The following is a 19978-nucleotide window of genomic DNA, read 5'->3' on the forward strand; positions in this document are numbered from 1 at the left end:
TTTAAAAAGTGTCCCTTCAACTAAAATATAAGCTTTAGATGGTAGTGTATATAAATCAGTTTGATCAATTGTAATTCTTATGTCTCCGCTATTTAGATTTGTACCAATTATCGGATTATAGGCATAATATTGACATCTTTCAATTCCTACATCTTTCATTGGCTCATCATAATTAAATATTTCAAAAGTTGTCATTTTTTATATAAAATAAAAAAAATTTTTTTATCTGATAATGAATTTTTAAAATAATCTGAGCCCATTCCCTTTTTTAATTAATTCTTCAATTCTAATAGCATTTTCACTTCGAATTGATTTCTTTGGTTTTATTGAAGATCCATATGCTAAATTACTAAGATTTGCTTCATTACTTTGTGTTCCAGATCTAATCAAGTTTGATAATAGCTCTTCACTTTTTTTTATCAAGATTTGATTTAGATACTTTATCAATTAATTTTTTTCCTTTTTCTATTGCAGTATTTTTTGCAGCTTCTATTGCTGATAACGATAGTTCTTTTCCTTCTGATTTAGCAGCAGTTAATGCACTTTTTCCTAAATCAGTAGCTGCAAGCTTTTTAACCATAGCTGATGATACTTTAGTTACATTTGATGCTGCTGCTCTTCTAAACATCTCTCTTAGAGTATCGAAAAGTCCACTTCCTCCAATAACATGCTTCTTAATATATCTCTTATTTTTAATGATGATCATTTTTATTTACTAAATATTTTTTATTACTCATATTGATAAATGATTTTTATTTATTGCAATATATTGATCACTAGATATCTCACCTTGCCTTAATAATTCATCACAAATTGCTAAAGCTTCATTTCTTGATGAATTATTACCAGCCTCCCAAGCAGCTATTCGCAATTCTAACATTTCAACTAATACATTAGGATCGCTTGGAAGAATTACAGTTTGATTTACAGTTTTAATTCTTCTCTTATCTCCAACTCCACTTCCTTTTCTCTCATACTCTAGTTTTCTCCTTGCTCCCTTCATATCCTTCCAAATTGGAGATATTAATTCATTGTATTTTTCACTTCTTGACGACTTTGGTTTGTTTGGATTACTAGAAGTAATTACGTCTGTTTGTAGTAATATATCTCTATAGTTTTCAATATCTTCATTGTTATATACTTCTTTATTTGGATTAAATTTTGTTATCAATTCCCACAGACCTTTTGTACCAATATAATTTTTTCCATCAATGTTTATATTATTTTCATCAATAGTTATTGGCTTTTTACCAAGGTATAACTCTCCATCTCTAGAATGTATTCCAAATACTGTATCTGTAGACTTTTTGCTTGATGTATATAATCTAAGATAATCCGTTACAATTTTGCCTAACTTTAATAACTTTGAACTATCAAACTTAATCTTAGATGCATAAAGATCCTTTTGATCCATACGGAGTAGATCCTTTTGATCCATACGGAGTAGATCCTTTTGATCCATACGGAGTAGATCCTTTTGATCCATACGGAGTAGATCCTTTTGATCCATACGGAGTATTTCAGTATTTGGAAAAGTAAGTGCTAATTGATCTTTCAACTTTGATATCCCTTTACTTATACCAGATTGACTCTCAATGAGTGGACTATACAACTTTGTCAAGTCTTGATTAAAATTAGATTCACCAATCTTTTCATTAAGAGCATTTTGTTGTACTATTTTTTTCAAAGCTTTGTATTCTTCAATAGCTTGATTTCTCTTTTCAGGATCTGTAATTTTTAAAAACGACATTTTTAATATGCAAAAATAAAAAAACATAACAAAACATAGAATTTTATGTTATGTTTTTATTTATATTTTTCAATATTAATTATATTTTTAATTTCAACGCCTTTATAAGTGACGTCATCTGATTCTAATAATCCTGTTAGTACTGCAATTGATAAAATACTTTTTATTAATTTTTTTTCTTTAAAGTCACACTCTAATTGAAGTATATATTTATCTATCATTCTCAATTTATAATTCTTTTTAACATTACTCCATTGTTTATTATGATCTTTAATTTTACTTTCTACTTTATAAAAATCACTATCTTCATTCCAGATAAGTTTATAAAGTTTATTTCTCTCATCATCAGTATAAGTTGATGGTATCTGAAAGTTTCCATAATCAGTAATAAACATAGAGTGACTTCCTGAATCAACAATAAAACCTTCTTTTCCAAATCCAAGAAGTTTCAAAAAAAAATTTTATTCAAATCTCTTTCACGCATACTACATTCTAAAAAGAACGGATAAAACATATTTATTAATAAATAATAAATATATTAACCTATACATATAGTTATTTTGTTTTTTCATTTTTTTGATCCTTCAGATTTACTTTGCATTGATCCTTCGGATTTACTAAATCTCATTTGAAGTAAATTAATCGCTTCTTCTCTTTCTTGATTAGTTAATGATATCTTAGTTTGTTCATCAATATCTTTTTTAGTTTTTGTCCTAATATCTTCAAGCACAACTTTAGACTTTTCAAATTCGCTAAGTATCAGCTCAAATTCTTTATCGTCTATTTTCCCATCTACTAAAGCTTTAGAAATATGATCGCTTATCGTATTCAATTTTGAACTAGCAAGTATTTTAATGCTTTCATGCTTTTCTGCTTTTAAATTTAATTTTTTATTCACTTGACCTCCTTTCAATGAAAGAGCTCCAATCGCTAATGCTGCACCTTCACATGCAATAGCTATTGGAGTTGCTACTATTGTGGCTAAAAAACCAATTCCAACAGTTCCTAGTGCCATTGTACTTCCAATTAACGCTACATCAACTGCAGAAATTACTTTTATTGCCTTATGATACTTTTTACTTAATGTTAATCTCTTTTCTCTCTCAATTTTTATTTCTTTTTGAATTTCACTAATATTATTCAGACGGTAAGCAATAGGATCTATCTGCTGTATTTCAGTATATTCATTTGGTAACGTCGGATATAATTTATTCATATTTGAATTATATAAATACTCCATTTTATAAAGCAAAATAAAATTATTTATTTTACTAAATTAACATAGCATAATACATCACCTTTTTTAATTGTTATATCTTCAATTGAATTATTGTTTTTAATAATCACAACAATATCATCAACTGATTCTGATACAATACTGTTATCTAAACTTAGCATTTTTAATTTTAAACTTTTTTCTAAAGAAATTAATACAAAACTAGGATCATCAATTTTTACACCTATTTTGGGTCTTTTATAACAGTACAAGGCGAACTAGTATCTACTAATTGATAATTAGGAGTATTAATAATACAACTTGGATGTGGCCTCTCATACCAAAAAGCTCTTTGTCTTTTATTTATAAATTTATGCATCGGAGGATGATATACCATCTTTATATATCAAGATTGTTTTTAGTTTCATGAAAAATCTTTGATTTTTTAAATTCTTTTTTTACAAAATCAAATTCAAAAAAGGTATATATGCAAATGGTGAATTAGGCCCTAATAATAGACCTGCTCCAGTTCTCACATAACCATTTCCAGCACTTAAGTATAGTCCATCTCCTAATGATCCTCCACTTTTCCATGGACTCATAAATAATTCACCTCCCATTTTAGTGAACTTAATTCCTTCTCCATTTCTAACTTTAAAAAATCTTTTTTTACCAATACCATTTCCAGCAATTTTATTAATCAGATTGTTTCCAGTTGCAGCTCCTACACCTGTAAGAAGTCCTGTTGCTCGAGACGTTATTACTTTTGATGCTAAAAAACTTCCTGCTGATCCTAAGAATGGTAAAAGTGCTCCTAGAAATCCTCCCTTCTTTATTTTAGCATTGTACATGAGTTGTTTTTTGCTTAATTTTAGCACTCCTTTACCATCTTCTATGCTTTTGAAATTTTATTCATCTGTGTATTTGTTACAGCTAATGCATGTTCTCCATTAAAATCTGAATGTGATAATTCAATACTAACTCCAGTCTTTTCACTGATTGCTTTTTCAATTTTTTTCAATTGTCCTTCTGAAAGATGTATTTTAACATTAGTATAATTTGTCATTTTATTATAAGGTTATTTTTTTTCTCTTATGTGAAATCTAATAGAAACTTTTTCACCTCTTAAATTAATTAGATTTCCATCTTGATCAACTATTGTATTTACTAATGTTGAAATCGAATCTAACAATACACGTTGATATATTAAATTAATCGGTTCTTGAACAATTTTATATCCAGGACCGACATTTGGAAAAAATGAATATATAATTTTTTGTGTTTTTCCATCAACATATAAATCTTCTACTATACTAGATGTAACGTGTATAGTATTCACTTTTAATATTTTCACAATACTTTCAGATTCATAATAACCTGTTGAATATATTCGATAACTAAAACCTAAAATAGTCCTAATTGAGTTTGGAATTGTAAAATCTACTTTATATTCTGTTTGAATATTTAAAGTTGAACGTAATGTATTGTTATTAGCTCCAATTGTTATAGCTGGAACTCCTGATATTACATTACCGTTTTTAATTAAAAATAATTCAATATACTTATTTATATCATCAATCTCATATGCTCCTACTGGAAGTAGAACATCAAACCAATTCACCCCATTATCAGGACTGAATCTAAAATTGTTATTTGAAAAATCAATATTTGGAAAACTATAATATGTCTCTAAACCAACTAGAGCCATTTCATATTGTTTATTTTTATCCAGTTCAATACTATAACTAAATTTAGTTACTATTTCACTACTGTCTCCGTTTACATATATGCAAGGCATTTATATCTATTAAAAAATTTATTTATCAAAAATCTTTAAAAAATCAAAGAATTTTCTATAGATCTTAAGGATCTTTAAAATAGTCAGATGTAATATAAAAATTATCAAATCCACTTCTATACTTTCCATCATCTTTTTCAGAAGATAAATCTATTACAACAAATCCATGCTTTTTCTTCCATGCAGTTCTGCATAATTTTTTAAACTCATCCTCTGACATATCACTCGATACATGATCTTTAGAAATATGATTTAAGTTCTTTGAATCTTGTGGAAATAAACAAATAAAACTTGCATTTTCTCTTATAGTCTGTCTAGGCAACATAAAATAATTTTGTGCAAGATAGAAACAATCTACATTACTATGCCTCCCTCTTATATAATACTTCTCACATTTATTTTGCTTTGTCAGTTGCAAATCATCAAATATCATAAAATTATTATTACTAGCATCGAGATCTTCAGGATCTGGTACATCATCTTCTGTCTCAAAAAATTTACACTCCATATCAACTTTACTATTTTTCTCATTAAACGTTTTTGAAACTTCTTCAATAACTTCTTCAGGATTTTCTATTTTGTCCTGATACTTAAACAAATTAAGAATAACTTCTTTTGGTAATTTTTCTTCAAAAGATCTTTTTAATATTTTGTATTCAGGCTGAAATAGAGATTTTCCAAAAACTTGTAAATTATTATAATCTAATCAACCAGGTCTTAAAAATAAATTTAATAATAAAGTAGTTTTTCCACAACCTGACTTTCCAACAATAATTCCTCTTATACTTTTAGATAACAACTTACTATTATTTCGTTTATTTCTTTTTACGTTCCATTATAAATCGACAACATCCATTTTTATATATAATTATTTTTTATATATAAAATAATGTACTGTGTCAAATGCAAAAAAAATACAAATACACTAAATCAACAAAACTTTGTCAGCAAAAACAATAGAAATATGATTCGCGGAACTTGCGACATTTGCGGAACAACAAAAACTCAATTTGTCAGATCCACTAAGAAAGGAGGAGACTTAGTCAACTCTATTAATTCAATAACTAAAAAAGTAAAATTACCATGGGCAAAATTCCCAGGTGAGATGCACTTACCTGGAATGAACTTTGCTGGTCTTGGTACTAACTTAAATGAGAGACTCACTTCTACTGACGCATATAAAGAATGGAGTAAACCTATAGATAGAGTTGATAATGCTGCTTATCATCATGATCTCGCGTATCAACATTTTACAGATACTGCAAATAGAAATTTAGCTGATAAGATGATGATTGAAGAAATGGACGCTTTAAAAAATCCAACTACACGCAAAAAAATTGGAAGAGGCATTATAAAACCTATCATCGCTTCTAAAGCAAAGTTTGGACTCGGTCTGAAAGACCCATGCAAAGTCGGTATTTAAAAAAACTACAATTGATCAGCGAAAAAGTCAAAGAAAAAAATGTGAAATGGTCTGACGAACTAGCGAACGAACTTCATAGACCCGTTATAAAACATTTTAGAAAAAGAAAAGTAATTGCAAATGGAATCGATGAAATATGGGCTGCTGATTTAGTCGACATGCAATCTTTCTCTAAATTCAACAACGGTATAAAATACTTACTCATGGTAATAGATGTATTCTCAAAGTATGGATGGATTGTTCCATTAAAGAATAAAACTGGAGTTGATGTTGCAAATGCTTTAAATAAAATATTTAAAGAACGAAAGTGCAGAAAATTGTAGGTAGATAAAGGTCAAGAATTTTATAATAAGCATGTTAAAGCTCTAGGTGGTGAGTTATACTCAACTGAAAATGAAGAAAAAAGTTGTGTAGTTGAACGTTGGAATAGAACAATGAAAGAGAAAATGTTCAAATACTTTTCAGCTAATTCTAATAGAAAATATATTGACGTCTTAGATGAAATGGTAAATAAATACAACAACACAAGACATTCTTCAATTAAAATGACACCAGTTAAAGCTAGTGATGAAAAGAATAAGAATATTGTTTGGTTAAACTTGAACGGAAATGCACGATCAGAGTCTGTAAGACCAAAGTTTTCAATTAATGATAGAGTCAGGATAACTAAAAAGAAGACAACATTTGAAAAAGGATATACACCAAGATGGACTGAAGAAGTTTTTACTATATCACAAATTCAGTACACAGATCCTCCAACTTATAAAATAACTGACAATAATGGTAAAGAAATACAAGGAACTTTTTATGAACAAGAACTGCAAAGCACGAATCAAGAAATATTTAGAATTGAAAAAGTGATTCGCAAACTCAAAAATAAATCACTAGTAAAGTGGTATGGATATTCTGAATCGTTTAACTCATGGGTTGACAATAAAATTGATGGATCTTTTAGATCCATAAGAAGTAGGTTCTTCGAACTAATGCAGAGTAAGTCTGAAAGTCATGTGACCTAAGGTTGGTTTCCATATAGTCGCACGACAGTCGTGCGACAACTGTCGCGCAACAACATTTGCAATAATTGTCGCTCGAGCAGCTGTTTACCATGAGTGAGACTAGGTTTTTTCAAACCGAGACGAGACCGAGACGAGAAGTTTTATTTCTCGTGAGGCCGAGAACAAGACGAGACGAGAAATTTAACAATTTTTGAAAACAAATTTATTAAAATCCAAATAAATAAAAAAAATGTAAACATGGTTTTGACAAATAGACACAAATGACACACGGTCGTTTAGACTTTAGAAATAAGTGGAAAGTTATTATACGCAAACGCAGTAGAGTTAAAAATAATTTAAAATTTTAAAATGGCTGCGGATGCAACGTTTTTAAAAACTTATCATTGACAACGAGTAACTTGTTTAATTTTAGATAATTAAATAGGCTTTTAACTATTTTTTCAAATGAAATTATTGTGAAAATAACTTGCAGCTGTACTAAGAAATGTTTTAAATAAAATACAAGACCTCTGAATGTGAATAAAATCTACTTTCAGCTAAAGCTACTTTTACTGTTTTTGTTTATAATCTTTAAACCTTTTTTAAAAAAATTTTGAGCGTAGAAATTTTTAAATTTTTATTTATTCAGCAAGATATAACACCTTTCAAGATATAACACCTTTCAAGTACTCAATGGAGGAATTAGGCCCTTGTTCAATAACGACTCGAACTACATTGGAAGCAACTACCTCTGAGCGTGACTTGGGAATTCAAATTACCAATGATCTTAAAGTAGAAACCCAATCCATCATTGCCTCATGTAAAGCAAATCAAATGCTAGGCATCCTAAAACACACTTTCCAATCTCGTGATGCTTTTTTATGGAAACAACTCTACTCCACCTACATCCGTCCTTTACTTGAGTTTGCAATTCCAGCTTGGAACCCTCATTTGGTAAAGGATGAACAAACTATTGAATCAATACAGCGCAGAGCCACAAAAATACCAGACAAACAAAAAAAGTTAAACTACAAGTCCAGATGTTTACAACTTGGCCTATCTTCTATTGGTGAACGTCGTAAACGAGGTGACCTCATCCAAAAATATAAAATTATTAATAACATCGACATAGTCAACTGGCACTTTTCTCTCATCACAATTCCACCAAGAGCAAATCACAGAGAAAGAATTCACCGTGAAAAGTACAGCAATAATTTAGCTCGTTTCCACTTTTTCAACAATCGCATTGCCAACGCATGGAATATGTTACCAGATAAAGTAATCGGTTCTCCAACTGTCAACAGTTTTAAAGCGAGCCTCGATAAGCTCTAATGTTACTACAGCTCGCAGCTATCCTTAGTAAAAGTTGCAATATGAGCTTCACAAAAACTGACTATAATCTGACATTCTATGATTTGTATTTTGTCAATTATTTTTACTTTTGTTGTAACAAATATATACTACTACTACTACTACTACTACTACTACTACTACTACTACTACTACTACTACTACTACTACTACTACTACTACTACTACTACTACTACTAAGATGAAGCTTTTATTTTTTTTGCATTTTTTACTTATATGAGGATTCCATTTTTTTTGCAGGGTTAAAATAAAACCTTAATCGTTAACTTTTTGTAACCTGTTGCTATGGTACTCCTTTCCGATGTATATGTATATATATATATATATATATATATATATATATATATATATATATATATATAATAATAATAATAATAATTAGAGATTAAAGTGCCATTATTTACAACAATCACAATAGTGATGAAGTAATTCAGAAGCACTAAAACAAGTTTGAAAAAGCGTTTATAAAAAGTTCATATTTTAGTCTTTTTTTAAATGCTTCTAAAGAGGTTGAGTTTCGTGTGTTCATAGATAAACCATTCCAAATTTGAGGTGCAGTCATACAAAAAGAATTTGAGCCCAGAGAAGTTTTTTGTTGACGACGCGTAAGTTGACAACTGTCTAATGATCTAGTACTTTGTTTTGAAGTTCGGACTTCTAGGAGTTCAAATAAATATGCAGGAGATTTAGATAATAAAATTTTATATGTGATATTATATATATATATATATATATATATATATATATATATATATATATATATATATATATATATATATATATATATATATATATATATATAAAGAGAAATAGAGAAAGAGATCCTAAAAAGAGTATGAATATATAGGAATTGGTTGATAAATATGGATAATTACTAGGATTTGTAAAAAAAAAATATTTATATAATTGTATATATATACCATTTTTTAAATATTCTAATATTAAATAAAATGGAACTTCACTACAAAAATATTAAACTCCTTTGCAGAGTTTGTGGACAGTTACTTGGTAAAAAGCATTATTTTATAGGAGAAATTCTTAAAGTAAAATTCGAGTAGCTGTTTCATGTTGAAATGACAGATTTGAAAGTTGTCCATCCTCCAAAAATGTGTAAAAAATGTTATTGTACAATAAACAATGTGCTTTCAAGAAAAACATTAACTGCCCTTGGTCTCTGTACTAAATGGAAACCACACTGTGATGACAGTTTTACTTGCCAATCAGTAAAAAAGCTTAGAAAAGATTTAGTAGTTTATAAACAACAATCTAGAAACAAAGCAAGATGTAGTGGCCGCCAAAAAATGATTCAAAGATGTGGACATTTGCAATGTTGACTACTATAAAAGAAGCAATAACCATAATACATAATGAAGACATAGATATATCAGAGCTAAATAATGAGTTAAACCCTCATTTGCAACATTGCTTATGTAATATAAACTTTAAAAAAATGCGAGCATCTTTTCTGCTTTTTTTAGTATTGTAGAAAATATAAAGTTAAAGCCAATTAGTAAAGCAATACATCCTCAATGCCAAGAACATTTATTATATAAAAATTTATTAACAAGTAACAAAACAAATTCTTTCTAAAATGTTGACTGTTGCATGTATTTTATGCCAAATGAAACTTAATATAATTCAAGAATATGAAATCTATAAAAATCATAAAAGACATATATTCTAAAAAGGCCACAATTTTGCCATTAACATTGCCATTAACCATTGTCATCATTAGCAGTGTCACCAACAACTTATTTAAAACCGAATTCATCTAAAACCAACATATCAGATGTTTTAAAACTGGCAAAAGACAGTGTAATTCCAAGAATAGTTAAAAATGCTGTTATGGCTAAAAATGAAGAAAACGTTACATTTAGAAGTGGAGGGCCAAGAGTATATATATTAGGGATATGACTTTTTAATTTTTTTTCAAATAAAATGTTTCCTGTATCATAAATCGATGAACTTTTACCTAAAATCATGAAAAAAGGCCCAAATAGCTTTCTGCAACAAAAAAAGGTCACCCCCAAAATAAAAATTTGATTTACCATTTTTATACATTCATTTTTGACCGATGTTTTAATCTTAAGCTTAATTCTCAGCTTAATTCTATTTATTTCATTATTTTGTTATGAATTTATAAATATAACGCCACACGTTACCATGGCAACGAAACGGCCGTGTGCCGGCAAATACTTGGAATTGTAATGTGATGACGTCATTGTGTTACCACGGTGATATAGACGACTGTAACAGACTGTAGAAGATTATAGAACTTAGTAGAACATTCTGGAAGCTCTAAATAATTATATAAGCGAGCTGCTGTCAGAGCTCAGTGTTGATAATGTGAATAGTTCTATGAAGTACTCTGCGTGTAACTGAGCTAATAAGGAACTACTGTAGCGAACTAAAGACGCTGTAAGTGTACGAAATATAAGTAGTTGTAGCATTATCGTTAGGATACGGACTGGATTATCGAACTGTTATCAACATTGACTGGATTATCGAACTATAATTGGATTACTATACAGTTAAAGTATTTTATTAATTAAACGACTTTATTAAACGGATATTTACGCTCAGCTATCCGTAAAGTCGTAACAATATTATATGATGTCTCACAAGAAAAGTCATACCACAGTAACAAAGAACAAGAAGACTTGGACTAAAAATTTGGTGAGATTTCAAGAGTCACACAGAAGAAGAGGAAGCGTGGCTGTAGAAGAACATTCACTCGATGAAAAATCCAGTATACCACTTCAATTGCAGATCGTAGGAAGATACCAGTTTCTCGGAGCATATGTTAAAGGAAGAAAAGAACGAATAGACCAAATTTCTAAGGAAATTACAAAATTGTGGGACAATAAACTGAATTTTCCACGTGTGTCTGATCAAGTGATAAGAGCAAAGCTTATGAAGGTGCTGAAGGTCTATGATGAATGTGTCAAGCGTGGAAAATATGATGTTCTCAATGCATTATTTGACATCACGAAAGTGAATGGCCAGTGGTTATCCTCGGAAGATAAACGTCTATACCACCTACAAAAAGAAAGTAAAGGACAGGTGGGGTACTCAACAGGACAAGTGGCAAGTAAAGAAACCATTCACCCTTCCAAGAGAAGGAAAGTCCAGTCTGGAACAGCAATACCTTCCTCATCACAAGTCCTGTCTACCACAGACAGTGGTACTGAATCTGAAAACTGCAAAAGTAAGAGTGAAGATGATGAAGACGACGACGGTGATAAAGACGATGATGAGGACACTCAGAAAAAAACTAGAAAGCACTACAAAAGTAAATTTGCTGTAAGTATGGTTACATCAAGTGGAGTTTCCTCAAAGAAAGCTGCTAAAATATGCAATGTATTATCACAACAAGGTATTGATATTCCAACTCCAAGTCAATCAGCAATTTACAAGTCCATATTCAAAGAGGCAGATAAATTAAAAAAAGAAATGATACAACAACTTAAAATGGAACAGTGGTCCTTACACTTTGACGGCAAACGAATAGATGATAAGGAATATCAGGTAGTTGTACTTCAGAATGAAAGAACTGACGTGAAACTTGATGCACTGCGTTTAAAAGATGGCAAAGCTGAAACTGTTGCTGAAAAAATTGCCAAACTTATTGATGAATACAATTTGTGGAATTCAATTAAGATGATCATTACTGATACAACAAACGTCAATACTGGGAAGAGAAATGGAGTTGTTGTGAAGTTGCAACGTATGTTTAAATTAAAGGGTGTCACAATACCACAATTTATCGGTTGTCAGCATCACGTACTAGACAGGATTCTCCGTCTGGTGATGGACGAAGAACTTGGGGGTGATACCAAATCTCCAAACATTGAATACCCATTTGTGTCTGAACTGTTGAATAAGTATGATGAACTGAAGGATAAGTTTGTGAATGGAACTGTAAAAATTCTTGATAAATCAGGGTGGAGAGACGATATGAAGTTTTTGAAGAACAAAGAAACTTCCCTCTGATTCACTTTCAGAACATTCCTAATATGAGCAATGCCAGATGGAACTCAAGAGCCATTCTCGCCATTCTGGCGTTCATTCTTATGCCTGAAGCGAGAAAGAATTTGGAGAAGGTTTGCAGGTTCATTTCATATGAGTGGGCAGAACATTGGTTTAGTAGTCAAAAGTACAATGACAATGACTTCAAGAATTTATCTGATGTATTGAAGCCTTACAAAAAGGCATTGCAGTCATTCAAAAATCACTGGAAGAAAGAGCCATCCGTCATCGACATACCACGAAGTAATCAGATAGCTGAACGTGCAATCAAGGTGATGCAAGACCTGTATGCTTCCTGCAGAAAGAAAGACAAACTGCAACTTCGATTCATTCTAAGTAATAAGCGCTAGACTCTTTATGAGACGTGAGCATCATGTGACCCATGTACTAAACACAGTAGGCCTATAGACACAGACAGTTATGTATATTGTTGTACTAGACGCTTTGATACTGTTAATTTTGTAATACTTGTATAATTATATATCACATAATGTTTTTTGTTATATCACAGTACATGTTGCATAAATAAATAAAATAACAACAAGAGTATGACTCTTACAACATCTTCAGCCTTTAATATTCATTTACTGTACAAAAGTGTACCTATTGAAAATTCGATTTTTTGGTTTTGGGGTGACCTTTTTTCAAAATATGTCAAAATGAAACATCTATTCGTTCTTTTTACATAAAAGTTCATTGAATTACGATACAGGCCTAGTAGGTTGCAAAAAAGTCATATCCCTAATATATATATATATATATATATATATATATATATATATATATATATATATATATATATATATATATATATATATATATATTTAATGTGATATCAAGTACTGTTACTTCACTTAATTGTAAATGTCTTACGTGTATATAGTACATTATATACTAATTTGTACAACTATTTTAGACTGTTTTGTTTTCATCTGTTTCACAAGTTTATGTTTGCAGCTTTTTAGAAAAGAAAATGCTTAAATTTGTTTTTTCACGAATTGCTGATTCAATTCGTGACTCAATTCGCGAATCAAGACCTGCTTCGAGATTCAAAAATTGAAACATAAAATGTCGATTTGCAGGGCCCTAATATATATATATATATATATATATATATATATATATATATATATATATATATATATATATATATATATATACATATATACATATATATATATATATATATATATATATATATATATATATATATATATATATATATATATATATATATATATATATATATATATATATATATATATATATATATATATATATATATATATATATATATATATATATATATATATATATATATATATATATATATATATATATATATATATATATATATTCTATGTATATAAATTATGTATATATATATATATATAACATATATATATATATATATATATATATATATATATATACATATATATATATATATATATATATATATATATATATATATATATATATATATATGTATATATATATATATATATATATATATATATATATATATATATATATATATATAATATATATATATATATATAACATATATATATATATATATATATATATAACATATATACATATATATTTTATGTATATAAATTATGAATATATATATATATATTATGTTACTAACATATAACAATATTATGCTCTCTTCTTTAAGAATATTGAGCACTCTATTTGTCAAATACACTAACATTGTTAGTATATTTGACAACTAGAGTGCTCAATATTCTTTAAAAAGAGAGCAGTAAAAGAGTCAAACATTTATCTAGTTTTTTGTTCTTTGACAGTCTGTTCAACTCCTTCAGAAGGTTTAACAAAAAAATAGATAAGAAGTGTTTATTCTATATATATATATATATATATATATATATATATATATATATATATATATATATATATATATATATATATATATATATATATATATATATATATATATATATATATATATACATACATATATATAGGTACGTGGAAATCGCGGTTTACGGAACCGATTTTTATGCTAAAATTTTGGTTCTCGTTTTTTTAACTCTTTTTTAAGTTGCGTGAGACAGACGTAGTTTTGTGGAGTTTCTTTTTAGAAACATATATACACATAGATACTTTTTGGAAAGAAGAAAAGCTAATCTTGATTTTTTAAAGACTTTTATGCATGGTTCTAAACATTTTATGGGATATTTTGCTCCTGAATATTAGGTTGATGTTCTCTTATGAATTTGTGGTCGAAGAAATGTGAGTCCGCTTTTTTTATTATTAAAATAGTTTATTTCATGCATTTTCTATTCACATGCCAAATTTCAGCGAAAAATAATTATAAGCAATTAGTTTAATTAGTGTTATACCAAGTGTACCACTTTTTTCAGGTAGCCTTAGGCAAACGGTTTTTGAGGTGGTTTTTTTTAGAAACATATATAAACCTTGACTACTTTTGAAAAGAAGAAAGGTTTGGCTTGATTTTTATATAACTATTATGTATCGCTACCATACTTTTATATGGAGTATTTTGCTGAGAATTTTACATGAAAATTTGGTTTATGTTGTTACGTGGATTTGTAGTCGAAGAATTATAGAGTCCGCTTTTTTTATTGTTAAAATAGTTTGCTTCATGCATTTTCTATGAACATGCCAAATTTCAACGAAAAATAATTATAAGCAATTAGTCTAACTGGTGTTGGACTTTAGGTACCTTATTTCGGTTTTTCTGTTGTTGTTGTTTTTTTGGTAAGCGAAATCCGGGTGGGGCCGAAATCCGGATAAGGGGGCGATTCAAATAAAAATCTTATTTGAATTATTTTGATTTATATTATTAGATTTAATTGAATCAGGACAAGCTTAATAAAACTGTTTTAGATGCACTAACAGATAGTAAGTTTAATTTTTTTATTCATGATAATAGTATTAACAAATATTTTCAAATCCAAAAAATAATGATTAATGTTAAAAGTTTTTTTATGGAACATAAAAAAAGAATAATGTTTCAGATTAAAACTGTTGGTATTCAATAGCAACAGTTTTAATATTTTAAAACACTAAAATTTAATATTTTAAAAACACTAAGAAGTTTTTTGTTAAGATTAAACTAATGAAGTATGTAGGGGAGAGTGGGGAGCATTGGGCACTTTTTCACATAAATGCTAATAAAACTGTTATTTTTTATTATAATCAAAATTTTATTTGAAATATATCTAGCACACATATTTGGCTGTAATTATTGCTAAGAAGAGTTTTAGTATTAAAATTACTCACAAAGTTACATAAGATTTTCTAACACATGTCCAAAGTGCCCAAACCTCCCTGTGGTTGGGAGGTTTGGGCACCCCTGTGGGGAGGTTTGGGCACTGTATTTAATATGCACGATATTGTTTTAATATACTACTATGCTTAAGTAATATATAGCATTGCTATAAAAAATTGTGATCCAACTTGTAATACAAACATTTTTTCTTATCATAAACTTTACAAAAAATTAAACAATGTCACTTGGAATCAATACTGCACGATGTAGGACTTAATAAGACTTATCTTAAATTTGGTATAACCCAAAGAGGCTTGTCAAATTTATATTTTAGACTGCCACGTTTTATCCATGTTGTTGGTGTAGGCAATTTTGTCTTTATATCCTCCAGGGGGACGCTGGCTACGTCCTCGATGTCAGGAAACATAAACGTATTTCTTATCTTACTCGCTCTCATGAATTTGACAGTTGCCATGGAGTGATTAACCTCTTCGACTATTCCAACATAATGATAAACAGTTTTTTTGGTGTCAAATTTAACTAACACAAAGTCATTGATTTGGAATTTTCTATCCATAACAATCACATCGTCTACATCAAAATCTTCTTCCGATGAATCAATTTCAACAAGGTCTACATCAGAAACGGAAGCATTTTTTATTTCATCATCACTGCTAATCTTCGTGCTTTTCTCGTTTCTAGAGCATTTTCGATTTTTGTTGAGCTCTTTGATCTTATCTTTTCTTTTTCTTTCTTTTTCTTCCATTTCTATAATTCTTTTCTTGGGTGTGTCTGTCAATATTCTAGTTTTTCCTTTCTTTTGTTTCATGCCATCCAATTTTCTGAGGCCGGCTTTCGGAAATGGTCTTACTAAATCAGGTGTTACATTGACAGTGCCCCTAGTCTGGTTTTTAGATAAAGATTCCAGTTGAGATGGCCCAGTGGCTTCCACATTTGAACTTGTACGATCCTCCAGACTCAGGTTTTCTTCTGTTGAAGGCTGTTCCATGATAGGTTGTTCTAAAATCGATTTTTCTGTAGCAACATTATTCTCTTCCGGCAAGCAGCGATCAGTTATAGAAGAACAAACAAAATCTTCATCAGAGAAAATGTTTGAATTGAATGGCCAAATGCCAGGTTTTTTAAATCCTGTTTGAATATTTTGCAACTTGAATGCAAGTGGGATGGCGTTTGCTGCTAATTTTGGGATTTCATAAATTGTTACGGTTTTGCCAGGATTGCTTACCATCCAATCTGTTACAACAGTGTTATAATAAGTTTTGAGTGGTCCATAGACAGTCAGGTCTAGGGGTTTCAGTTTATGGCTGCAGTGCGGTGGGAAAGTCATTAAAACAATGCCTGATTCTTTACAAAAATCAAGAACTGGTACTGAAATATGGCTCTCGTGATTGTCCAGCAGCAATAGAACTGGTGAGGAAGGCGTTGGTTTTGCGTGTTTTGCAAAATGGTGTATATATTTTAAATATATATATATATATATATATATATATATATATATATATATATATATATATATATATATATATATATATATATATATATATATATATATATATATATATATATATATATATATATATATATATATATATATATATATATATATATATATATATATATATATATATATATATATATATATATATACATATAGTTGGTTTTATAAACTTACGTCGTGTGCTTAAATAAAAATTATGAACTTACAACAGCTTTATAAGATTATTTAACTTACAAAAGGATGGCATGAAACAAAAGAAAGGAAAAACTAGAATATTGACAGACACACCCAAGAAAAGAATTATAGAAATGGAAGAAAAAGAAAGAAAAAGAAAAGATAAGATCAAAGAGCTCAACAAAAATCGAAAATGCTCTAGAAACGAGAAAAGCACGAAGATTAGCAGTGATGATGAAATAAAAAATGCTTCCGTTTCTGATGTAGACCTTGTTGAAATTGATTCATCGGAAGAAGATTTTGATGTAGACGATGTGATTGTTATGGATAGAAAATTCCAAATCAATGACTTTGTGTTAGTTAAATTTGACACCAAAAAAACTGTTTATCATTATGTTGGAATAGTCGAAGAGGTTAATCACTCCATGGCAACTGTCAAATTCATGAGAGCGAGTAAGATAAGAAATACGTTTATGTTTCCTGACATCGAGGACGTAGCCAGCGTCCCCCTGGAGGATATAAAGACAAAATTGCCTACACCAACAACATGGATAAAACGTGGCAGTCTAAAATATAAATTTGACAAGCCTCTTTGGGTTATACCAAATTTAAGATAAGTCTTATTAAGTCCTACATCGTGCAGTATTGATTCCAAGTGACATTGTTTAATTTTTTGTAAAGTTTATGATAAGAAAAAATGTTTGTATTACAAGTTGGATCACAATTTTTTATAGCAATGCTATATATTACTTAAGCATAGTAGTATATTAAAACAATATCGTGCATATTAAATACAGTGCCCAAACCTCCCCACAGGGGTGCCCAAACCTCCCAACCACAGGGAGGTTTGGGCACTTTGGACATGTGTTAGAAAATCTTATGTAACTTTGTGAGTAATTTTAATACTAAAACTCTTCTTAGCAATAATTACAGCCAAATATGTGTGCTAGATATATTTCAAATAAAATTTTGATTATAATAAAAAATAACAGTTTTATTAGCATTTATGTGAAAAAGTGCCCAATGCTCCCCACTCTCCCCTACATACTTCATTAGTTTAATCTTAACAAAAAACTTCTTAGTGTTTTTAAAATATTAAATTTTAGTGTTTTAAAATATTAAAACTGTTGCTATTGAATACCAACAGTTTTAATCTGAAACATTATTCTTTTTTTATGTTCCATAAAAAAACTTTTAACATTAATCATTATTTTTTGGATTTGAAAATATTTGTTAATACTATTATCATGAATAAAAAAATTAAACTTACTATCTGTTAGTGCATCTAAAACAGTTTTATTAAGCTTGTCCTGATTCAATTAAATCTAATAATATAAATCAAAATAATTCAAATAAGATTTTTATTTGAATCGCCCCCTTATCCGGATTTCGGCCCCACCCGGATTTCGCTTACCAAAAAAACAACAACAACAGAAAAACCGAAATAAGGTACCTAAAGTCCAACACCAGTTAGACTAATTGCTTATAATTATTTTTCGTTGAAATTTGGCATGTTCATAGAAAATGCATGAAGCAAACTATTTTAACAATAAAAAAAGCGGACTCTTTAATTCTTCGACTACAAATCCACGTAACAACATAAACCAAATTTTCATGTAAAATTCTCAGCAAAATACTCCATATAAAAGTATGGTAGCGATACATAATAGTTATATAAAAATCAAGCCAAACCTTTCTTCTTTTCAAAAGTTGTCAAGGTTTATATATGTTTCTAAAAAAAACCACCTCAAAAAACCGTTTGACTAAGGCTACCTGAAAAAAGTGGTACACTTGGTATAACACTAATTAAACTAATTGCTTATAATTATTTTTCGCTGAAATTTGGCATGTGAATAGAAAATGCATGAAATAAACTATTTTAATAATAAAAAAAGCGGACTCACATTTCTTCGACCACAAATTCATAAGAGAACATCAACCTAATATTCAGGAGCAAAATATCCCATAAAATGTTTAGAACCATGCATAAAAGTCTTTAAAAAATCAAGATTAGCTTTTCTTCTTTCCAAAAAGTATCTATGTGTATATATGTTTCTAAAAAGAAACTCCACAAAACTACGTCTGTCTCACGCTGCTTAAAAAAGAGTTAAAAAAACGAGAACCAAAATTTTAGCATAAAAATCGGTTCCGTAAACCGCGATTTCCACGTACCTATATATATGTATGTATATATATATATATATATATATATATATATATATATATATATATATATATATATATATATATATATATATATATATATATATATATATATATATATATATATATATATAGAATAAACACTTCTTATCTATTTTTTTGTTAAACCTTCTGAAGGAGTTGAACAGACTGTCAAAGAACAAAAAACTAGATAAATGTTTGACTCTTTTACTGCTCTCTTTTTAAAGAATATTGAGCACTCTAGTTGTCAA

The 19978-nt window shown here is 28.8% G+C and overlaps 1 protein-coding gene across 1 annotated transcript; it reads right to left on the reverse strand.

Moving 5' to 3' along the window:
* Window positions 1-733: 733 nt before the first annotated feature.
* LOC136079348 (uncharacterized) lies at window positions 734-1750 on the reverse strand. The gene has a single exon (XM_065795081.1). The coding sequence runs from the start codon at window positions 1748-1750 to the stop codon at window positions 734-736; it is 1017 nt and encodes a 338-aa protein (XP_065651153.1).
* Between the last annotated feature and the right edge of the window lie 18228 nt (window positions 1751-19978).

The sequence above is a fragment of the Hydra vulgaris genome, chromosome 04 (assembly GCF_038396675.1).
Source record: "Hydra vulgaris chromosome 04, alternate assembly HydraT2T_AEP".
Classification (NCBI taxonomy): domain Eukaryota; kingdom Metazoa; phylum Cnidaria; class Hydrozoa; order Anthoathecata; family Hydridae; genus Hydra; species Hydra vulgaris.

What these genes read in the sequence shown, in the direction of transcription:
- LOC136079348 (XM_065795081.1), bottom strand. Translation starts at nt 1,750, where the DNA reads ATGTCGTTTTTAAAAATTACAGATCCTGAAAAGAGAAATCAAGCTATT.